The 17,738-nt window shown below is 36.5% G+C and overlaps 4 protein-coding genes across 5 annotated transcripts; 3 read left to right on the plus strand and 1 right to left on the minus strand.

The window, feature by feature from the left end:
• The first annotated feature begins 45 nt into the window (after positions 1-45).
• Positions 46-3,598, plus strand: LOC8260756 (pyruvate kinase, cytosolic isozyme). The gene is made up of 4 exons (XM_015715350.3): positions 46-286; positions 477-747; positions 1,852-2,313; positions 2,595-3,598. Exons 2-4 carry the CDS (start codon positions 490-492, stop codon positions 3,405-3,407), a joined length of 1,533 nt encoding a protein of 510 aa, XP_015570836.2. The 5' UTR covers positions 46-286; positions 477-489; the 3' UTR covers positions 3,408-3,598.
• On the plus strand, positions 3,563-7,712 carry LOC8260757 (alpha-galactosidase 1). Of its 2 annotated transcripts, XM_048379562.1 has the most exons (16): positions 3,563-3,699; positions 4,607-4,790; positions 5,106-5,164; positions 5,308-5,364; positions 5,464-5,498; positions 5,595-5,698; positions 5,802-5,877; positions 6,002-6,060; positions 6,171-6,236; positions 6,315-6,398; positions 6,494-6,558; positions 6,654-6,736; positions 6,818-6,908; positions 7,021-7,070; positions 7,150-7,290; positions 7,410-7,712. In XM_048379562.1, exons 2-16 carry the CDS (start codon positions 4,615-4,617, stop codon positions 7,500-7,502), a joined length of 1,239 nt encoding a protein of 412 aa, XP_048235519.1. In that variant the 5' UTR covers positions 3,563-3,699; positions 4,607-4,614; the 3' UTR covers positions 7,503-7,712. The 2 variants fall into 2 exon arrangements, with proteins under 2 accessions (XP_048235519.1, XP_002513158.1); XM_002513112.4 differs by lacking the exon at positions 3,563-3,699 and having other exon boundaries at positions 4,493-4,790.
• A 2,934-nt stretch (positions 7,713-10,646) lies between these two features.
• On the plus strand, positions 10,647-12,508 carry LOC8260758. Its single transcript, XM_002513113.4, has 8 exons — positions 10,647-11,018; positions 11,105-11,192; positions 11,280-11,365; positions 11,452-11,530; positions 11,644-11,703; positions 11,803-11,924; positions 12,017-12,088; positions 12,193-12,508. Exons 1-8 carry the CDS (start codon positions 10,744-10,746, stop codon positions 12,293-12,295), a joined length of 885 nt encoding a protein of 294 aa, XP_002513159.1. The 5' UTR covers positions 10,647-10,743; the 3' UTR covers positions 12,296-12,508.
• A 3,749-nt stretch (positions 12,509-16,257) lies between these two features.
• LOC8260759 (ferredoxin-thioredoxin reductase, variable chain, chloroplastic) lies at positions 16,258-17,191 on the minus strand. The gene has a single exon (XM_002513114.3). The coding sequence runs from the start codon at positions 17,072-17,074 to the stop codon at positions 16,520-16,522; it is 555 nt and encodes a 184-aa protein (XP_002513160.1). The 5' UTR covers positions 17,075-17,191; the 3' UTR covers positions 16,258-16,519.
• Positions 17,192-17,738: the final 547 nt, after the last annotated feature.

Genomic DNA, 17,738 nt, shown 5'->3' on the forward strand with positions numbered 1-17,738 from the left:
GACCTTGGAACAGAGTAGTACTACGCATATCAGGACCGTCCGCTCTTCTTATTGACTCACTTTCCCTTTTCTACTGGTGGACAGACACTGCAACTTACAACGAAGCGTAAAAAATTAAAAACCAAAAACAAAAGAAAAAAAAAAAAAGAGTAGTAAAAAGAGCAGCTTTCTCATCTCATCTGCAAACGCACTTCTCATTTGCAGCTGTTAACAAACAAAGACAGACAGACCGATCTCTTAAGCTCTGCCACCAGTCAAAATTGAAAGGTGAAGATACTACAATCAGGTACTTGTATTCCTTTTTTGGGTTTAGTTGCACTCCACTTCTCTATTGCTTGATCTGTATTCTTAATTACTTCTCTTCTTCTTTCTCAGATCTTCATCCTTTTCACTTGCTTTTGAATTGTGTTTTGATTACCTCAATTTTTACCAATCAGAAACTGCATAGCTAACTATCATGTCTTTACGAATGCCAGATTGCAAGAGCACATGGCTAACATAGACATAGAGGGTATCCTTAAGGAGCTTCCAGAAGATGGACGTGTCCCTAAGACAAAGATCGTCTGCACTCTTGGGCCTGCTTCTCGATCTGTCCCTATGCTCGAGAAGCTTCTCAGGGCTGGCATGAACGTTGCCCGCTTCAATTTCTCTCATGGCACCCATGAATACCACCAGGAAACTTTGAACAATCTCAGGATTGCCATGCACAACACCCAGATCCTCTCTGCTGTCATGCTCGATACCAAGGTCTCTTTCTTTTCCATTTTCCTTTCCTTTTTCTCTTCATTCATTATTATTTCATTTCCGCTTGTCTTTCTTTGTTATCAGTCCATGCTACCTTTTTATCTTTATTGCTTCATTGCTCTTTGAAACATGCCCTCTAGAGTTGACTTCACCTTGAATTGCGCATTTTTACTAATTGACTGAGGACTTATGGAGGGTGTTCATTCTCACACCTGCTTACTTTGTGGGACTTGAGTTCCAATTCATGCTCTATACCAAGCTTCGATCCTTTTTGTCGATATTGCTGCATTCTCCTGGCATCGCTTTCCAGTTACAGCCTGCAATTTCAAGTTGCTTTGCCTTCACAAGGAATCAAATTGTTCTTACTTTCTCTATGTAGATAGAAGAGAGCAGATCCATAGCTTCCTCGCGTTGCAAAATTTATAAAAAAATACTGCCATAACTTTCTTACTCGTATAGACTTACAGGGAAGATAACTAGCATCTCAACTCTCCATCCAAACATTGGGCTCTTCACTATTCAGTTACTGAGATTATATGAAACTCGCTTAGACATGGCTGCATTTGTGTTCTACATGCTTAATCCATTCAGAGATATTGGATGTATGAATGCAATGCACATGCTCTTTTTCTTCTTTATTATAGCTCTTAACTCATAATGGTAATGTTAATGTATTACGCTTCTTTCTCAATGTTTTTTTTTTTAATGGGAATCCTTTCAATTCCCTTTCAAGTTTCAATAGAATTTTGAAGCATTGTATGAATACTCTGAAAAATGTGTTATCACAGTATTTGAGAAACTCTGATCTAAATGACTTGAGGTCTATGCCCTGGTGGTGGTTGCTTGCTTGGTTCCATTCAGTCCTTTTATCCTCTTGGCATGTGATACAAACTTGAAATTCTCAGTTTTGTCTTATGTGAATTTGGATGTCTATTATTCTTGGTTTTGGTTTTGGCCTATCACCACTAATTGATCAAATGATTTGACAGCTTGCACATGGTACCTACAAAAAGACTCTTTGTTCTACTTGAAAGGTCAAAAATTTATATAGGGGTTGTTGCAAATAAGTATTCTGGTAGGTATTCAAATTCTTCTTTTTTGTTGTAGGGACCTGAGATTCGGACTGGTTTCCTAAAGGATGGGAAGCCAATTCAACTAAAGGAAGGCCAGGAAATCACTGTGACTACTGATTACAGCATCAAGGGTGACACAGACATGATTTCCATGAGCTACAAAAAACTGCCAGTTGACGTGAAACCTGGAAATACGATCTTGTGTGCAGATGGTACCATCACTCTGACTGTTTTGTCTTGTGATCCAGAGGCTGGAACAGTGCGATGCCGCTGTGACAACACTGCAATGCTAGGTGAGAGGAAAAATGTCAATCTTCCTGGTGTGGTGGTGGATCTTCCCACTCTGACAGAGAAGGATAAGGAAGACATTTTGGGATGGGGAGTTCCCAACAAGATTGATATGATTGCTCTTTCATTTGTACGCAAGGGGTCAGATCTTGTTCATGTGCGTAAGGTCCTTGGGCCACATGCCAAGCATATCCAATTAATGTCAAAGGTATAAGCATTCTTCTCCCTATTTGGTTGTACTGGTTGTTATGAGTCTGCATGCTGGAGGCAATCTGCATGATTATGAACTTGTATTTTCCTTGTGCAATTTTGTACTTTGCCTAGATGTTTTTGTTTGCTAGTTTATTCTATTTTGAAGAATAATCTCGATTTTCATTCTATTTTGAAGATTAATCTCGATTTTCATTCTTGATAAATTTTACTCATTTGTATAAGTTCATTTTCTACTAGGTTGAATAATTAATAACCGATTGCTTTGGTTTTCCTTAGGTTGAGAACCAGGAAGGTGTTGTTAACTTTGATGAGATCTTGCGGGAGACTGATTCATTCATGGTTGCTCGTGGTGATCTCGGAATGGAAATTCCTGTTGAGAAGATTTTCCTGGCACAAAAGATGATGATATACAAGTGCAATCTTGTCGGCAAGCCTGTGGTCACCGCCACTCAGATGCTTGAATCAATGATTAAGTCTCCGCGACCAACTCGTGCTGAAGCCACTGATGTTGCTAATGCTGTTCTTGATGGCACTGATTGTGTTATGCTTAGCGGTGAGAGTGCAGCTGGGGCTTACCCAGAGATTGCTGTAAAGATTATGCGTCGAATTTGTATTGAAGCAGAATCATCCCTTGACTATGGAGCTATCTTCAAGGAAATGATAAGATCAACCCCACTTCCTATGAGCCCATTGGAGAGCCTTGCATCATCAGCTGTACGAACTGCTAACAAGGCTAAAGCAAAGCTCATTGTTGTCTTGACACGTGGGGGGACAACGGCGAAATTGGTAGCCAAGTACAGGCCAGCTGTTCCAATCCTTTCTGTGGTTGTCCCGGTGTTGACGACGGATTCGTTTGATTGGACCTGCAGTGATGAGACCCCTGCAAGGCATAGCCTGATATATAGGGGCTTGATTCCTCTTCTGGCGGAAGGATCTGCTAAGGCTACTGATGCAGAATCTACTGAGGTTATTTTGGAAGCTGCTCTGAAGTCGGCGACAGAGAGGGGGCTGTGTAAGGCTGGTGATGCTGTTGTTGCACTTCATCGAATTGGAGCTGCCTCTGTTATTAAGATATGCATTGTGAAATGATATGGAGAATGCAGACTGGCTTGGCGAGAAGTGGGAGTTGGAAGAAAATGGAAATGTGTTTTGTTTAGTACATGGTCGTTGCAGGATTTTTTAGTTATTATCTATCCTTTATCAGAGATGCTATATGGTACTTGAATAATGTTTTAATTGGATAATCTATATATCCAGGGAATATGGATTTGTGTTGTGCATTCTGTGAAACAACTTAAAAAAAGGAGAGATCATTTTAGTCCCGTTGACTGAGGGAGACACAGAAGATTCTGAGAGTTTTGAGCTGTCAACTGAAATTCAGGTAATCTTCATTTCATATGATTTGGATTTTGCAAGTGAATTGTAGTGCCTGTAGCCCCAAGGCGTCTGGGCTTGGGAAGGGATTAAAGAAAGACACGGGGATTGATGGATGCTGGCATATTCTTAATCTTAGATAAGATGGTCCCATGGGTGTCTACCTAACAAAGCTTAGGATAAACTAGTAACCACGTAAATGTAAGTGTGACTACTGCCGTACTTGCAAGAATCTTTATTTATTTATAAAAGATGAAGGGCCTGTTCTGTGGTTGGACCAGAATAAAAAGTTGCGTAATTAAAAGGAAGACACCATGAATCAATAATCAAAATACATCGTCACTCTCACTCATGAAAACGACAAGATCGGGGGCTGAGTTTTAGCCACATTATCTGATAAAATCATCAACTTTCTGTATGTGTCATTCCTAATTTAGCAGAATCTTACTAATTTATAGAAGAGTGGCCTACGAAAGAAAAAGAAATCTGCTCGAAATTGTAATTATGATGCGACTGAACTACCTCTATTTCATTTTCATTGTCATCTTTTTCTCTTTCCTTAAAATAATAAAGAAAAAAAGACAAAGATATATTGAATAAATTATGGAAATATAAATGAGAGAGTGTGTTGTGGAGTCATAGTAAAAGACAAAGACTTGATAAGATAGAAATCTAATTTATACTGAAAAGAAATTGCTAGAAGATATTCTCCAAATTGGAATCAAATCTATATCTATATTTAATTCAATATATATAACATTAACATAATAATATAATAAGTAGCACAATCAATCAATAATAATATAAGTAGCACCCAAGACAACGCAAGTCAAGTAGAAGGAGTAGTAGTATATATCATTAACATAATACACAAACTACTGATAGTCCTCTTATCCTCTGCTCCTTCCCTTTAGACGTGAAGATGATGAGGATGAACATCCGATGTTCATTACTGCTGCTACTAGCTCTATCAACAATGATGGTGAAGGGATCGCCTGATTCTTCCACAACAATAGCCAATCATAAGTACAAGTCCTATGCAGACACACTCCGACGTAACCTCCTTGCTAATGGTCTTGCTATCACTCCTCCCATGGGGTATATGTTCTCTGCTCTCTTTCTTGCTTCAATTGCTGATTTATATTTCGCTTTTCCGTCTGTTTCTCCAAAATTTTCATTCTGTCCTGGACTGATCCTGTCACATGATACTTATGGATGTCATTCTTGATGATTTACATTCTACTTCTTAAATGGTTTGTTATTATTACTTTTGATCTCTATATAAAAATTTGATGTACTCGTTTTTATGGCTAAATTATCTAATTTTAAGCAAGATCCTAGGCAACATAACATTGATAACATATAACGTATGTCGATCATGATTTCTCTTTAACGTGTTCTTTTCTTGATTAGGTGGAATAGTTGGAATCATTTCAGTTGCCAAATAGACGAGAAAATGATCAAAGAGACGGGTAAACTTCTACCAAAATTAATAAACATCTATTGAAATTTCATATCTTTATTAAATATACGCCTTTCTAGTCTAAGCCTAAGTTATGACATTACAGCATTTCACCGACGCTACTTTTCTTTTTCTTCTTCTTTTGTTTCACAGCTGACGCCCTGGTTTCGACTGGTCTTTATAAACTTGGTTATACTTATGTTAACATAGGTGATGTTGCCATTGCTCGCACTTCTTCTTTTTGTTTTATCCTTTATTTTATCACTCACACAAGTAGCTAACGAAAACGACAATTTCTTTCATTCACAGACGATTGCTGGGCAGAAATAGCTCGTGATGAGAAGGTTTGCATCTGCTTCATCCTTCTCTTCATTTCCTCTATCCCCACTTTCTAATTGTTAAAGAGCAAGTAGTAGTAACAAAAATGATTGAAATTTCAGGGTAATCTTGTGCCTAAGAACTCAACCTTTCCGTCTGGGATTAAAGCTCTGGCAGATTATGTTCATAGCAAAGGTCTTAAATTAGGAATTTACTCTGATGCGGGGTAATGTCACTCTAGTATATTCCAGTGCTCTAACTGAAATGTACAACGTTATTATTCTATTCTTATGACTAAGCAGATAGATGCATCTACGTTTACGTTACAGGTATTTCACTTGTAGCAAAACTATGCCAGGATCACTTGGTCATGAAGAACAAGATGCTAAGACTTTTGCTTTGTGGGTATGTTATTCAATGAAACTGCAACAAAATATTGTAGCTCTGAATGGTTATATTTATGAATCAACTACCAATGTCATAGTATTCAAAATAATGCACAGTGATATTATTTACAAAATGTTTGCAGGGCATTGATTATTTAAAGTATGATAATTGCAATAATGATGGCACAAAGCCAACTGTTAGGTAATTACCTGCAAAATGTTTATTCTTTTGTTTAACAAGTACAGTACTGATCTTTTGTTCCCCAGTATCATTATAGACTAAAGTATGTTTTCATTCCCCTCTTTCTGTAGATACCCTGTGATGACTCGTGCTCTGATGAAGGCAGGCCGACCTATATTCTTCTCACTTTGTGAATGGTAATCCAATTTCCAGTGCGTTTGCTTTTGAAGCTTTACAGTCACTTTATGTTGACACGATCATCTTCTCCTTGTTAGGGGAGACCTGCATCCTGCTCTTTGGGGTGCTAAGGTAGGAAATAGCTGGAGAACCACCAATGACATTTCTGATAATTGGGAAAGGTACAATTGAACTTTTCTGCGAGTTACTTGTTTGACAATGAAAAGCACCGCGTACTTCAAAAATGCTCGATTGCTATTCATTTATTTTTTGGCAGTATGATTTCAAGAGCAGACATGAATGAGGTTTATGCTGACCTTGCAAGGCCTGGCGGTTGGAATGGTTCGCACTTAATTTCTAACTAAAGAACTATAGTAGGAAGGTTTGAAACACACAATTATTTATAGAATTGCTATATTTTCATTCTGTTTGAACAGATCCTGACATGCTTGAGGTGGGTAATGGAGGGATGACGAAAGATGAATACATAGTCCACTTTAGCATTTGGGCGATGTCCAAGGTATTCTAGAGAAAGCCATCTTCTTGTTGCCCATATTTAGGACGGGAAAGCATATTTTTTTTACACTTTCATTTTCTGCAGGCACCTCTCCTTCTCGGTTGTGATGTGAGGAATATGACAAAAGAGACGATGGATATTGTAATGAATAAGGAGGTTATTGCTGTTAACCAAGGTGATAATATCTACCACTTTGTGAATGCGATTGTTTTTGCTTTTTAGATGGTTTGTGTGTCTGCTCTGATATTATCAACAGCTACATAAACTGTGGTGACCATTTATGGCAGATCGACTTGGTGTTCAAGCTAAGAAGGTTAGGATGGAAGGTGACCTTGAGGTAAATTTAGCGATCAGGATTTGAAGTTAGTGAGCACATTTTGTGGGATATCAAGCATTTATTTGTTCTCTTAAAACAGATTTGGGCAGGGCCTCTGTCAGGCTACAGATTAGTTGTTCTACTGCTCAACCGAGGGCCATGGCGCAATTCTATTACTGCCAACTGGGATGACATTGGACTTGCCCCCAACAGTGTTGTTGAAGCAAGAGATTTGTGGGAGGTAATTCTGTTTTAGTTGCATAAGTACTACTACTGAATGTGTTTCGGTGCAAGCATTGAAACTTGTTGAGCATCTCTGCAATATTAATTCTAATTAGTACTCCGGCATGTCTCATGCAGCACAAGACATTAAAGAATCATTTTGTGGAGAACCTGACAGCAACTGTGGATTCACATGCTTGCAAGATGTATATCTTGAAGCCTATTTCTTAAAGAGCCAAAGCAGTAATGCCATGGGCATTTCGAGAAATTGACATTGATTCTTGGATGAAAAAGATCCAAATAACTGGCATAAGTCCAAGTGATATTCTTTGGTATTTTTATTTTTCTGAAAGGATTTGTTAGCATCACCTAGGAATTATACTTTGATGGTGAACTAATGTTTTGTTGGTCTGATATGAAAACGGTAAGGTTCCATATTAAGCCCACTACCTTACATTCAGCTTCAGGTAGATAATGAATCTGTGATATATCAACCTGTTAGGGAGGACACCCTAACCAATGGGTGAGAATGAAGAGAATAGAAGACAGGGAAGAAGATGATTGAGATAAGAAATGACAGTTATTAATTAGAGAGAGACAAGAAAGTAAGAAAGTGCATTATTAGATCTAGAATTACAAAACAATCAGTTGTATGCCACTTACAACAGATTCTCTTTCTAATTAGTTACTATATCCCTTTCACACACATAACTACTTGCCCACCTGGATAACAAATCGTAGCTATATTCAGCTAATACTCATTTTACTCTAGCTGGAACCTTGGCTGAACTGTCCTTCCTTAGTCTTTTTAGCATCAGTAAACATAGCAATACTCTCCCTTTGAAGATTGACCTTGTCCTCAAGGCTAAATGTTGCGAGTTGCTTCTTCTTCTGGCAGATCAGTCTATTTAACAAGCACCTGAGAAATCATCTTAGAACCTTTCTTAATAGTTCTATATTTCAAAATACATTCATGTTCCAGAACTGTAGTATGAGAACCAATGCGGTCTGGATATTCTGACTGTTGCCCCACTTCTTCAGTAAAGAGACATGAAAGAGATTATTCATCAAGGCTTCAGAAGGCAATTCTAACTTGTATGCTACTGAACCAATTTTCTTCAAAATAAGAAATGAGCCATTATGCTTTGCTGCCAACTTCAGGCGCTGAAAGTTGCCTGTAGGGCTGGAGTTTCAAGTAAACCATATCTCCTACTTGAAGAACTCTCTTAATTCTATCATGTCAGCTTATTGCTTCATTCAATTCCTTCCTGCAGCCAAACTATCCTTTATAACTGCCAAAACCCTCTGCTTTTCAGCCAGTAAATCATTAACAAATGCAACAATAGAAGGATTGCCACGAGTGATGGACAAGTGAGGGGGTGAGTAACCATAAAGTGCCTGAAATGGGTACATTTGCAGGCTGGTGTGAGAACTGGTATTGTACCAGTACACTGGCATTGATAGCCACTTGTTCCAATGAGAATGATTCTGAAAAGTCATGCACCTCAGATAAGATTCAAGGGCATCCGTAAGTATCTCTGATTGACCGTCAGATTAGGAATGGTAAACGGATGACAAATGCAATTTGGTGCCCAAAGCTTTGAGAAGCGCTTGCCAAAAAGCACTAGTAAAGACCTTGTCTCTGTCAGAAACAATGGTAAGAGGGCATCCGATGCAGCTTAAAAATATTTTGCAAGGACAATTGAGGCACTTCAAATGCAGTATCAGGATGAGCAATGGAATGAAATACGCGACCTTTGTGAGCGTGTCTGCAACAGCCAAGATCACACTGGTAGAGGTTACAATAGGCCACGATATGCCACTGGTTCACTTTTACATCTTTGATAATGTCACATTTGCTTATTTAATCAGCAATGTGTTTTTGCATACTAGGCTGATAGAATAGCTGCTTAAGCTTCTGATAAATTGGCCTTACACTAGAGGGACCGCTAGTTAGGGAAGAATGGAGAATTGCAATTTACTTCTCTAAGATCCTCTTTATCTCCCATATATTGGAGTTGATAAGATTTTTGTTTTAGAATCTAAATTAGAATGGAAAAGTATAATCGAGTAGAAAGATATAATGTTAATTACGTATATATGGATGTAAGCAAATTCAGAAAATACATAATTAACATTAATAATAAAACGAAAAGGAAAAGGAAAACAAAGTTGTTTAATGGGTTCTATCCAAAAAAGATGAAAATTTCCTCTAAAATGTCTTTGAAAGAATGTCATCAAAATGATGATATAGTGTTCTGTTTTCGCAAAAACCAAAAAAAGAAAAAGAAGAAGGAGAATGTTGTAGTGGTTTTCAAGTTGTAAAAAACATGATATTTAAAAGGCAAGATCTGCTTTAATTATATGGGCAATACCGATCTACTTTAGTAGATCATATGGATGTAGATCTTTGGCAATGGAACTTAGAAATTCTTTAAATTGCATCTTTTAATAAAGATCATTATGTCTCTCAACTGAAAGTTGACAAAAATTTGATGAATTTCTTCAATTTTATAAACTGAGAATCTAATTGAATTTTACATCTCTAAACTGGAAACACGATGAATACTATCATGTCTTTAACTAGAAATTTGATGATGATAATTAGGGAGGGCTATCAAGTAACGTTAGTAATATTTATAATTTATTCTTCTATTCTTTTTACCTATTATTTATTCATAATTATGTAAACATCTTAAAATATTTTGAAGTTTGGTTTTAGAAAATAAAATATTTTTTCACCTAAAGAAAACTAATTGAATTATTGCAAGCGAAATGACCGGCTTTGAAAAGAAAAATTATTTTTTGTTATTAAAAAAAATTAATACTTATAAAAATAAAAATAAAATATGGACTAAAATATAAAAATTTTTATTAGACTTAAATGAAACATTTTATTATTAGACTTATATTTTTTAAAATAAGAAGCACAATTGATTGGAAATAAGGATAGCATCACTGAATACTCAAAGCAACGTATATGTGTATATGTATTTTTTGTGAATTATGATATCACAAGCTAAAAAGCCCAATCCAAAAATAAGCACATAAAAGATATTTTTAGAAACGTTTTAAAATCAATAAAAAATTAGTAAATTTTTTCAAAGAAATCTTTAGAAATGTTTTAAAATTAATAAAAATATCATTTTTATTTTGTAAATCTTTTTTCTTAAGATATTATTTTTTTATTTCTTTAAGAAATATAATATACTTATTTTTCAGTTGTTTTTAGTTTTTATTTGAACTAAAAAAACTAAAATTGTAACTTCAAAAAAAATTAAAAATTATATATTCTTTTTGATATTTTCACACATTAAACATATTTATACAGCGTTTTTAATAAAAAAATATAGGCATTTTTGTTATATTTTTCTTTTACAACGTTTGATGTAGTTTTTGTTTTGTAAAAGCCCAAGATGATAAGGGAGAAATAATAGTTCTTCCCAGCGGTGGCGAGAGAAAAGAGCGAGAAATGTCGATTGGCCTGGGGTGTCGCAGTAGCAGCAGCTTCGCAAATGGAAATTGCTTTTGCTACGCCCAAAGGAAGCAGATGCCACACCGGTTTCCGTTAATTACGTATTCTTCCTCCTCTTCAATTAGTAGCGACGGGGATGCTCTTGCTTGTAACAAGACGAATGGAGCGGTTGTCTCAGGAACGACTGCACGAGGACGGAGATTACTCAAAATTAGGGAAGAAAAGAGGAAAAGAGAATATGATCGTCTTCACAACTATCCATCCTGGGCCAAGTCTTACTCTTCTGTCTTTCTTTCTTTATTTCCTTCTGTTTGTTTTAGTTTAACACCGAACATAAACCCATTCAAGGATGATGCAGAGTCCTTGAAGATGCTTGTAAATACGACGACGAGCTCCGAGCTGTTCTTGCTGATAGCATTGGCAATCCCGACCTCATGAGGAAAAGAGTACTCTACTCTCTCTTCATTCACGCCCTTCTTTTCCTTATTTGATTCGTTTCACTTTCTACTAATTCAATTATATGAATTTGGCAGGTTGAAGACAGAGTTAGGAAGAAAGGTCGCAACTTCTACAAATCTAAAACCGGTTCTGTTCTTTCTTTCAAAGTTAGCTTTAGAGAGTATGTCTGTTTTCCTTTTCTTATTATCATATTTTTGTCTCTTTTCTTTTTAATTATTGAATTACACTTTTCCTGGTGCCTGTCAGCTTCAATCCTGTCGGTTCCTACATATGGTTTGAATTATTTGGATCTCCATCTGATCGGGATGTTGATCTTATCGGCAGTGTAACTATATTCTTACCATAATTCTTATTGCAACCATCTCTACATCAATTAATACCAAGAATAACATTTTAAATTACTTCACTCATAATGTAGCACGGATAATATTTATACAGGCTATTCAGTCATGGTATGTTATGGGGCGCTTAGGTGCCTTCAATTCTTCTAATTTGCAGGTTTGGCTAATATCCTCTCTTGTTTCTCTCATATTACTCTTTCTCCTATTGATCCGTTAACGAGTCACGCTATAAGGGTAATGTATACATTAATGGCAGTTGGCAAATCAATCGATGGAGTACAATCCCCTCTACGATGCAGAAAAGGGCTTTAAAGTGATGCCATCTTCATTCCATGATATAAGTGACGTTGAGTTTCAGGATAGCTGGGGCCGTTTCTGGTACAAGTTCCCTTGCTCTACTTCAGACAAATTCATTAATTTGTTTATTGTGGTACTGAGATCTGAAATATCAAATTATGTATGTTTAACAGGGTAGATCTGGGTACATCTGATTTTTTTGCCATAGATGTGCTTCTCAACTGCTTAACTGTATTGAGTTCAGAGTAAGTTCGCTGAGCCAAAGGTTGACATTTCTCTATTCTCCACACTCGAATGTTTTTAAATCCTAGCTGATTCTGTGTATTTCATCGTTAATTTCTTATGGCAGATATTTAGGTATTCAGCAAGTAGTTCTTGGGGGCCGCCGTATAGGTGACTGGGAAGAGGGGATGACAAATCCTGATTACGGCTATAAGTATTTCAAGATCTAAGTTTGTCTATTTGTAATTGTTGTTTTCAATTGTTTACCAGTTTCTTTCTTTCTTTCTTTTTCTATAATAGAGTGCAGTCCAATTAGACTAGAACTAATCTCTTAAATATCTTTTAGAATATTTTTATGTTTTATACATCTGATATAACAGATTCGTGAATCAGGATTGAAAATAATGCGAATTCACTTCATTGAACTAAAGGAAATTACACAACTAGTTTGTATGCACAAAGATCGCTATGGCATAACTAACTGGCTACTTAATTAATTAGAACGTTGCCTTGGTATCTTGATACTCCTCGAGGTAAGCATACAGATTTACTATGCCTGTCTTGCTTAAAAAATTGTTAAACTGCCTTGGGTTTGACCCCTTACTGAAAACATCAGCAAGCTGATCATGAGTTCTAATGTGCATAGGTTTGATGATTTCACTTTGAATCTTCTCTCTGATGCGAAGACTACATTGTTTGCTATATGGACAACATGCATGTTGTCACAAAATAATTACATACACTGTTCATGTTGAACTCCCCAAATCTTTCAGCAAAAAACAAAATCCACAAGTTGTGGCAGACATAGCTTTGTATCCTGCTGAACTTCTTGATATAAGGCTTTATTTCTTTCTCTGACTTCCTGTTGATAAGGAACTGTCTAAAAATGTGCAAAAACCTGTCAAGGATTTCCTTATTTTAGGACAGCCTGCCCAATCACTGTCAGTGCAAGTCGTTAATTGAAACTTGGACTCTGCTGACGTAGTGATCCCTTGTCCTGAAGCAAGCTTCAAATATCTCAATATTCTAAATGCAATATCCAAATGTAACTGAGCTAATTTATCTGTGAATTATGATGAATAATAAATAACATAACATATTTCTAATCTTGTTAAATCAGATATAGTAGCTTTCTAACCAATTGTCTCTTGTTGTAAGATCTTGACGTGAACTATCATCAATTGATCTGGCTATTTCAAGTCCTATGAAGCATCTTAGGACTCTTAAGATCTTTCAGTTTAAAACTAGAACTTAAAATTGTCTTCAACTTATCAATTTCTTCTTTACTGGTTCTAACAATTACTATGCCATATACATAGACCAACAATGCAACAACTTCATCACCAACAGTTCTTGTACAAGGGGAATAATCTGCTTTGGATTGAATGAAACTATTAAGCAATAAACAAGCAATAAATTTATCATTCCGTTGTTTTGAACCTACTTCACACCATAGAGCGACTTTTGAAGCTTACAGACCATTCTAACTGTACCCTTGCACTAGATTCATTTGCGTTCATGTGTCAATCAATTGTTGCTGCTTTTACTAGTTCTGTTGTAGGTGCTGAGCTCATATCAGATTCCTTGTTGGATTCCCTTTTTTTCTCTTCTAATTTATTTCTTTAGAGGAGAGGTTGAAAAAGAAAAAAAGAAATCTACTAAGCTATAAGCTCGCAGAGACGAAGACCGTCAGACCCTGTAAATAGAGATCCCCAGCCAACACCTTGGTAGAGATCTCCAGTCACAAGATTCCCAAATTGTTCAAGGATTTTCTCCATTCACGCAAATCCTCATAGAATCAGCCTATCCAACTCCTGTTTTCATTGTTATCCAATCTCGATACCAATTATTAGCCTTCCCCCCACCAACGGAGTAGTTAATACCGTTCTCTTAGATATAATACAATCATAAAAACACTTCTTTGATGTTAAATGTTCCTGCTATTTGGTCTGATTCATATTCAAACTTCAGCAGTCAATGAATGCTTGGCAATGGTGAGGAGAAAATACCTAATTCTACAAAATCTTTGTAATTCTTAAAACATTCCGGTCATTGTTTGGTAAGAATAATTAACTCCAAAATAATTACTTAAATTAATATTGTGAGAAGTGATGCAAGATCACATCATCTAAATTTCCCTCGGGCAAACCAGATTCTCCTTTTGATCCTGGAAATATTCCCTTGAATTCTTCAAATTCCTGCATGTTGCTTGGTAAAAGTGTTGAGGCCTGGTATGTTTCATTAGCAGTTAATTTAAGTAGTTTTCTACTCTAAACGACCAAGTCAAATTAATTGCTGCAGAGAAAGAACGAGAAGAAATGCCAGCAGAGGGGGGAAAGAAACTCAACGAAAGAGCAAGAAAAGCAAAACCTAGATCCACCGGTTCCCCTATCCATCTCAACTCACTTGCCTAAGAGTACCTTAGTTTTAGCTAAAATAGGAGTTGGACCTTTGTTTCCTCCAATAATTCCATCCAGATTAAAAGCAACATGGTGGTTTCATCTTCTTCAGAAAAGCAATATTATTAGAAACTGGATAGTCCAAAAAAATATAATAATCAGCTGAGTTGCAATGCGCCACTGTGGCACCAATATTTGATGCTCATATAGGCACAGTCATAAGTTCATAACAAAAGACCACGTTACACATCATTGAAGTATCAGAACCTTAAGAAGTTTAGAGGCCAAGACAGAGACTAAATTTCTCTGCAAAAGTCAATATCAGCAGTTCAAGTAACTGAGATGACGACTTATGTGACTGAGATTTGTATAGACTATAGACCAGTAAGTTCCAACATGGACCAAGGCTGAATAACATGCACCGGTAAATTGGACAGTCATAGGTATCAGAGAATGATTTGATGAGTCGTTGAAAGTACCAAGGTGACAAGTAGAAAAAATCACAAATAGCAGAGCTCTTCATTTTGCAGAAAGAAATCCAAAGAAAAGCCAAAATTTCAAAGGTCAAAGCTGAAGATATTTCAGCTACCTCACCATTTTCCCCTACATTATTTTTCAATCTAAACAATTCAAGTGCCTCCGTCCTTCTTGGTGGTTACTGCAATAGTCCCTCCATTCTTTTCCCTCATAGCCGTGACATCCAAAGTATCCACCATCAACATTGAGCCTCAAGATCTATTAAGTGGTCCCATGTCTTACATTGAAAGGGTGCCTAAAGAGAATAAAGTTGGAGGAGCAGGACTAGCAATTGATGCCCAAAGAGAAGCTGAAATATGAAAATACATTACCAACTCCATTTGTCTCCACCATGGAATTAGATTTCTAATGATAATAGACCAGTTAGGAAGTGGAACCCTTAAAGCTTAGGGAGGAAACTGCCAATAAAGCTTCAAGCTGTGACCCTTGAGGAAAGTGGAGAAATGAGTCTAAAGAACCAGGGAATTGACACTTTAAATGGCAGTGGATACATTCACTGACTACCATACTCTTGCTTCTTCTGAAATCTGAAGTGATAAACGAGTCCTTGTTGTCTAAAAGGAAAGAAACAGGAGATTCAACTGCAACTCTTGATGATAAGCACTCGATACATTATACACCAAGGGGAAGACACCACTAGAGATGGTAGAAAACTTTGAACAAGTTCCTTGAAAAGATGCTGAACTCCAACCACTAGACTATGCAATGGGATTTGCCAAATCTAGCTCCAAAACAACCATGGAAAAACAGAATGCTAATTACCAATTGAACATTCAAACTCAACAACTATAGAAATCCAGCCCGATGTACAACATATGAAATTGAAGTGAAAGCTTTCATGCATTGACATACTCTAGGCAACAATAAAACAATAGGCTTTTTGATAAAATGAAGATCCTAAAGAGAAAACCAACATTAGCTTCATCTATGGTCCAACGTAAAAAGGTACAATAAAGCAAAACAGGATGATAGCAAACAAAACATAATGGCATGTGGCAAAATGTTATCATAGTCTTGGTTTCCAGGTGGCTCCACGCACAGCAAGATTAATTATCAAGACATACTTTAATACTTATGCTGCTTTAGAAAAAAGAGTAAATAAAGTGCATTAACAATCACATAGATGTAGCTGAGTGGAGTAAAAATGAAGCGGTTGTTTTCTCAGAGCTAAAATTTTTCTGACATAATTTGTAGGAAATTAGAGAAAAAAAAAAGCCTCGAGAAGAAGCAATTTCTTTTGTATAGCGAGAATAAAATAGCGGAAAAAGTGTTCTCAGTCACATATCTGTAGTTTGATGACAAGAAACAAAAGATGACGATGATGATAACATCTTAAGTTGGTACAGACGAGATAAAAGTGGAAAAACAAAAAGGATCAAGCCAGGTAAACTACATACTGGACTTGAATAGAATTAGGAGTATGCTTAATTTGAAAGAGAGAATATATATACTTATAGAGAGGGAGAAAGTAATTGCCTGGTCTGAAAGGGGAAGCACATGAAACTATAAAAGGACAAATCAATCAAGGAAGTCAAACTCGTCCTCCTTGAGATGGGCAAAAAACTTGACAGGGCCGCGGCCTTCGATGTCAACCAAAAACTCAACCTTGTAAGGGAGATTGGCAGATATTCTTTTGCCTTTCCAGAGGGCGACGTACTGCTTGAGATGACCTTCTTTACCGGTCAGATCTACTTCGGGGACCCGAGGAACATGGTATACCTTCAGGGGAACCTTCACTTTAACCCTAGCTCCAATCTTATTTTCACCTACTGCGGGCTCTTCTCCTTCTCCTTGCGCGAGGGTTGTTGACGATGATGATGTAGGGGATGCAACTTCGCATGAAATCAACCTCCTCTCTTTTATCATTAAAATAGTTGAATAGCTGGTGCGAGCAGCCACTGCGAAAGAAGGAGGCGAAGACACAAGTGGTTTCTTCGATATCATCATGGCGGTCTGTGTGGAAATATTGGTGCTCATATCCATAAAACGGAGGGTCGAAGTGGGGCGATTGAGAGGTGAACAGGCTGCGGCTGCTCCCCTTGCCGACGGGAAAACCATAGCTGCGGATCTCATTTCTTGCTCTTTTCCAAATTTCTAGCACTGGTTTTAGATAAGATTTCTCCCCCTTTTATTTGTCTTCACTCGGATTTATTGGTTTTACTATCATTATGTAATATGCATTAAGGAATTTATTTACACACTCTACAGTAACTGTATATATATATATATATATATATATATAATATATATTATATATATAATACATAAATCTTGGAATATATATATGTATCGTGTGTCAAAATAGTATAACAATAAAATCTTCCTAAAAAGAAATCTCTTTTCTCTTTTAACTTTTATCTTTTATTAAAATATAATATATTTTGGTTCCCCGTATGATCATTTTTGGATCAATAATGGTTTTCTTATTATTATTAATTAATTTCATAAATAAATATTTATTTTGACGATAATATTTTTTGTTAATTAATTTTATATAAATATTGATATTTTTTAAAATTTTTTTATAAATTTTCATTATAAAAATTTTGAATTTTCTTTATAAATTTTTTATAGTCTTTCGTTACAAACGTGTCGAGTGGATGACTGAACCCACGGAGCCTGGAAGGGAGATTGGGGAATGACCGGCCCCCTTTTTATTGCCCATTTCGCATAGCCGCGCTACTTGTATAATCCCTTTTCTCTCACAAAAATAGACTTTTTAGACCGGCTTTTAGTT

This window comes from Ricinus communis, chromosome 9 (genome assembly GCF_019578655.1).
Source record: "Ricinus communis isolate WT05 ecotype wild-type chromosome 9, ASM1957865v1, whole genome shotgun sequence".
In the NCBI taxonomy this organism is placed as follows: Eukaryota; Viridiplantae; Streptophyta; class Magnoliopsida; order Malpighiales; family Euphorbiaceae; genus Ricinus; species Ricinus communis.

Coding starts and splice junctions, on each gene's coding strand:
- LOC8260756 (XM_015715350.3), top strand. CDS start 490: ATGGCTAACATAGACATAGAGGGTATCCTTAAGGAGCTTCCAGAAGAT. Junction 748..1,851: donor CTGTCATGCTCGATACCAAG/GTCTCTTTCTTT, acceptor TTTTTGTTGTAG/GGACCTGAGATTCGGACTGG. Junction 2,314..2,594: donor ATATCCAATTAATGTCAAAG/GTATAAGCATTC, acceptor GGTTTTCCTTAG/GTTGAGAACCAGGAAGGTGT.
- LOC8260757 (XM_048379562.1), top strand. CDS start 4,615: ATGATGAGGATGAACATCCGATGTTCATTACTGCTGCTACTAGCTCTA. Junction 5,499..5,594: donor AAATAGCTCGTGATGAGAAG/GTTTGCATCTGC, acceptor TTGAAATTTCAG/GGTAATCTTGTGCCTAAGAA. Junction 6,237..6,314: donor TTCTTCTCACTTTGTGAATG/GTAATCCAATTT, acceptor TCTCCTTGTTAG/GGGAGACCTGCATCCTGCTC.
- LOC8260758 (XM_002513113.4), top strand. CDS start 10,744: ATGTCGATTGGCCTGGGGTGTCGCAGTAGCAGCAGCTTCGCAAATGGA. Junction 11,193..11,279: donor CCGACCTCATGAGGAAAAGA/GTACTCTACTCT, acceptor TGAATTTGGCAG/GTTGAAGACAGAGTTAGGAA. Junction 11,704..11,802: donor TCAATTCTTCTAATTTGCAG/GTTTGGCTAATA, acceptor CATTAATGGCAG/TTGGCAAATCAATCGATGGA.
- LOC8260759 (XM_002513114.3), bottom strand. CDS start 17,074: ATGAGATCCGCAGCTATGGTTTTCCCGTCGGCAAGGGGAGCAGCCGCA.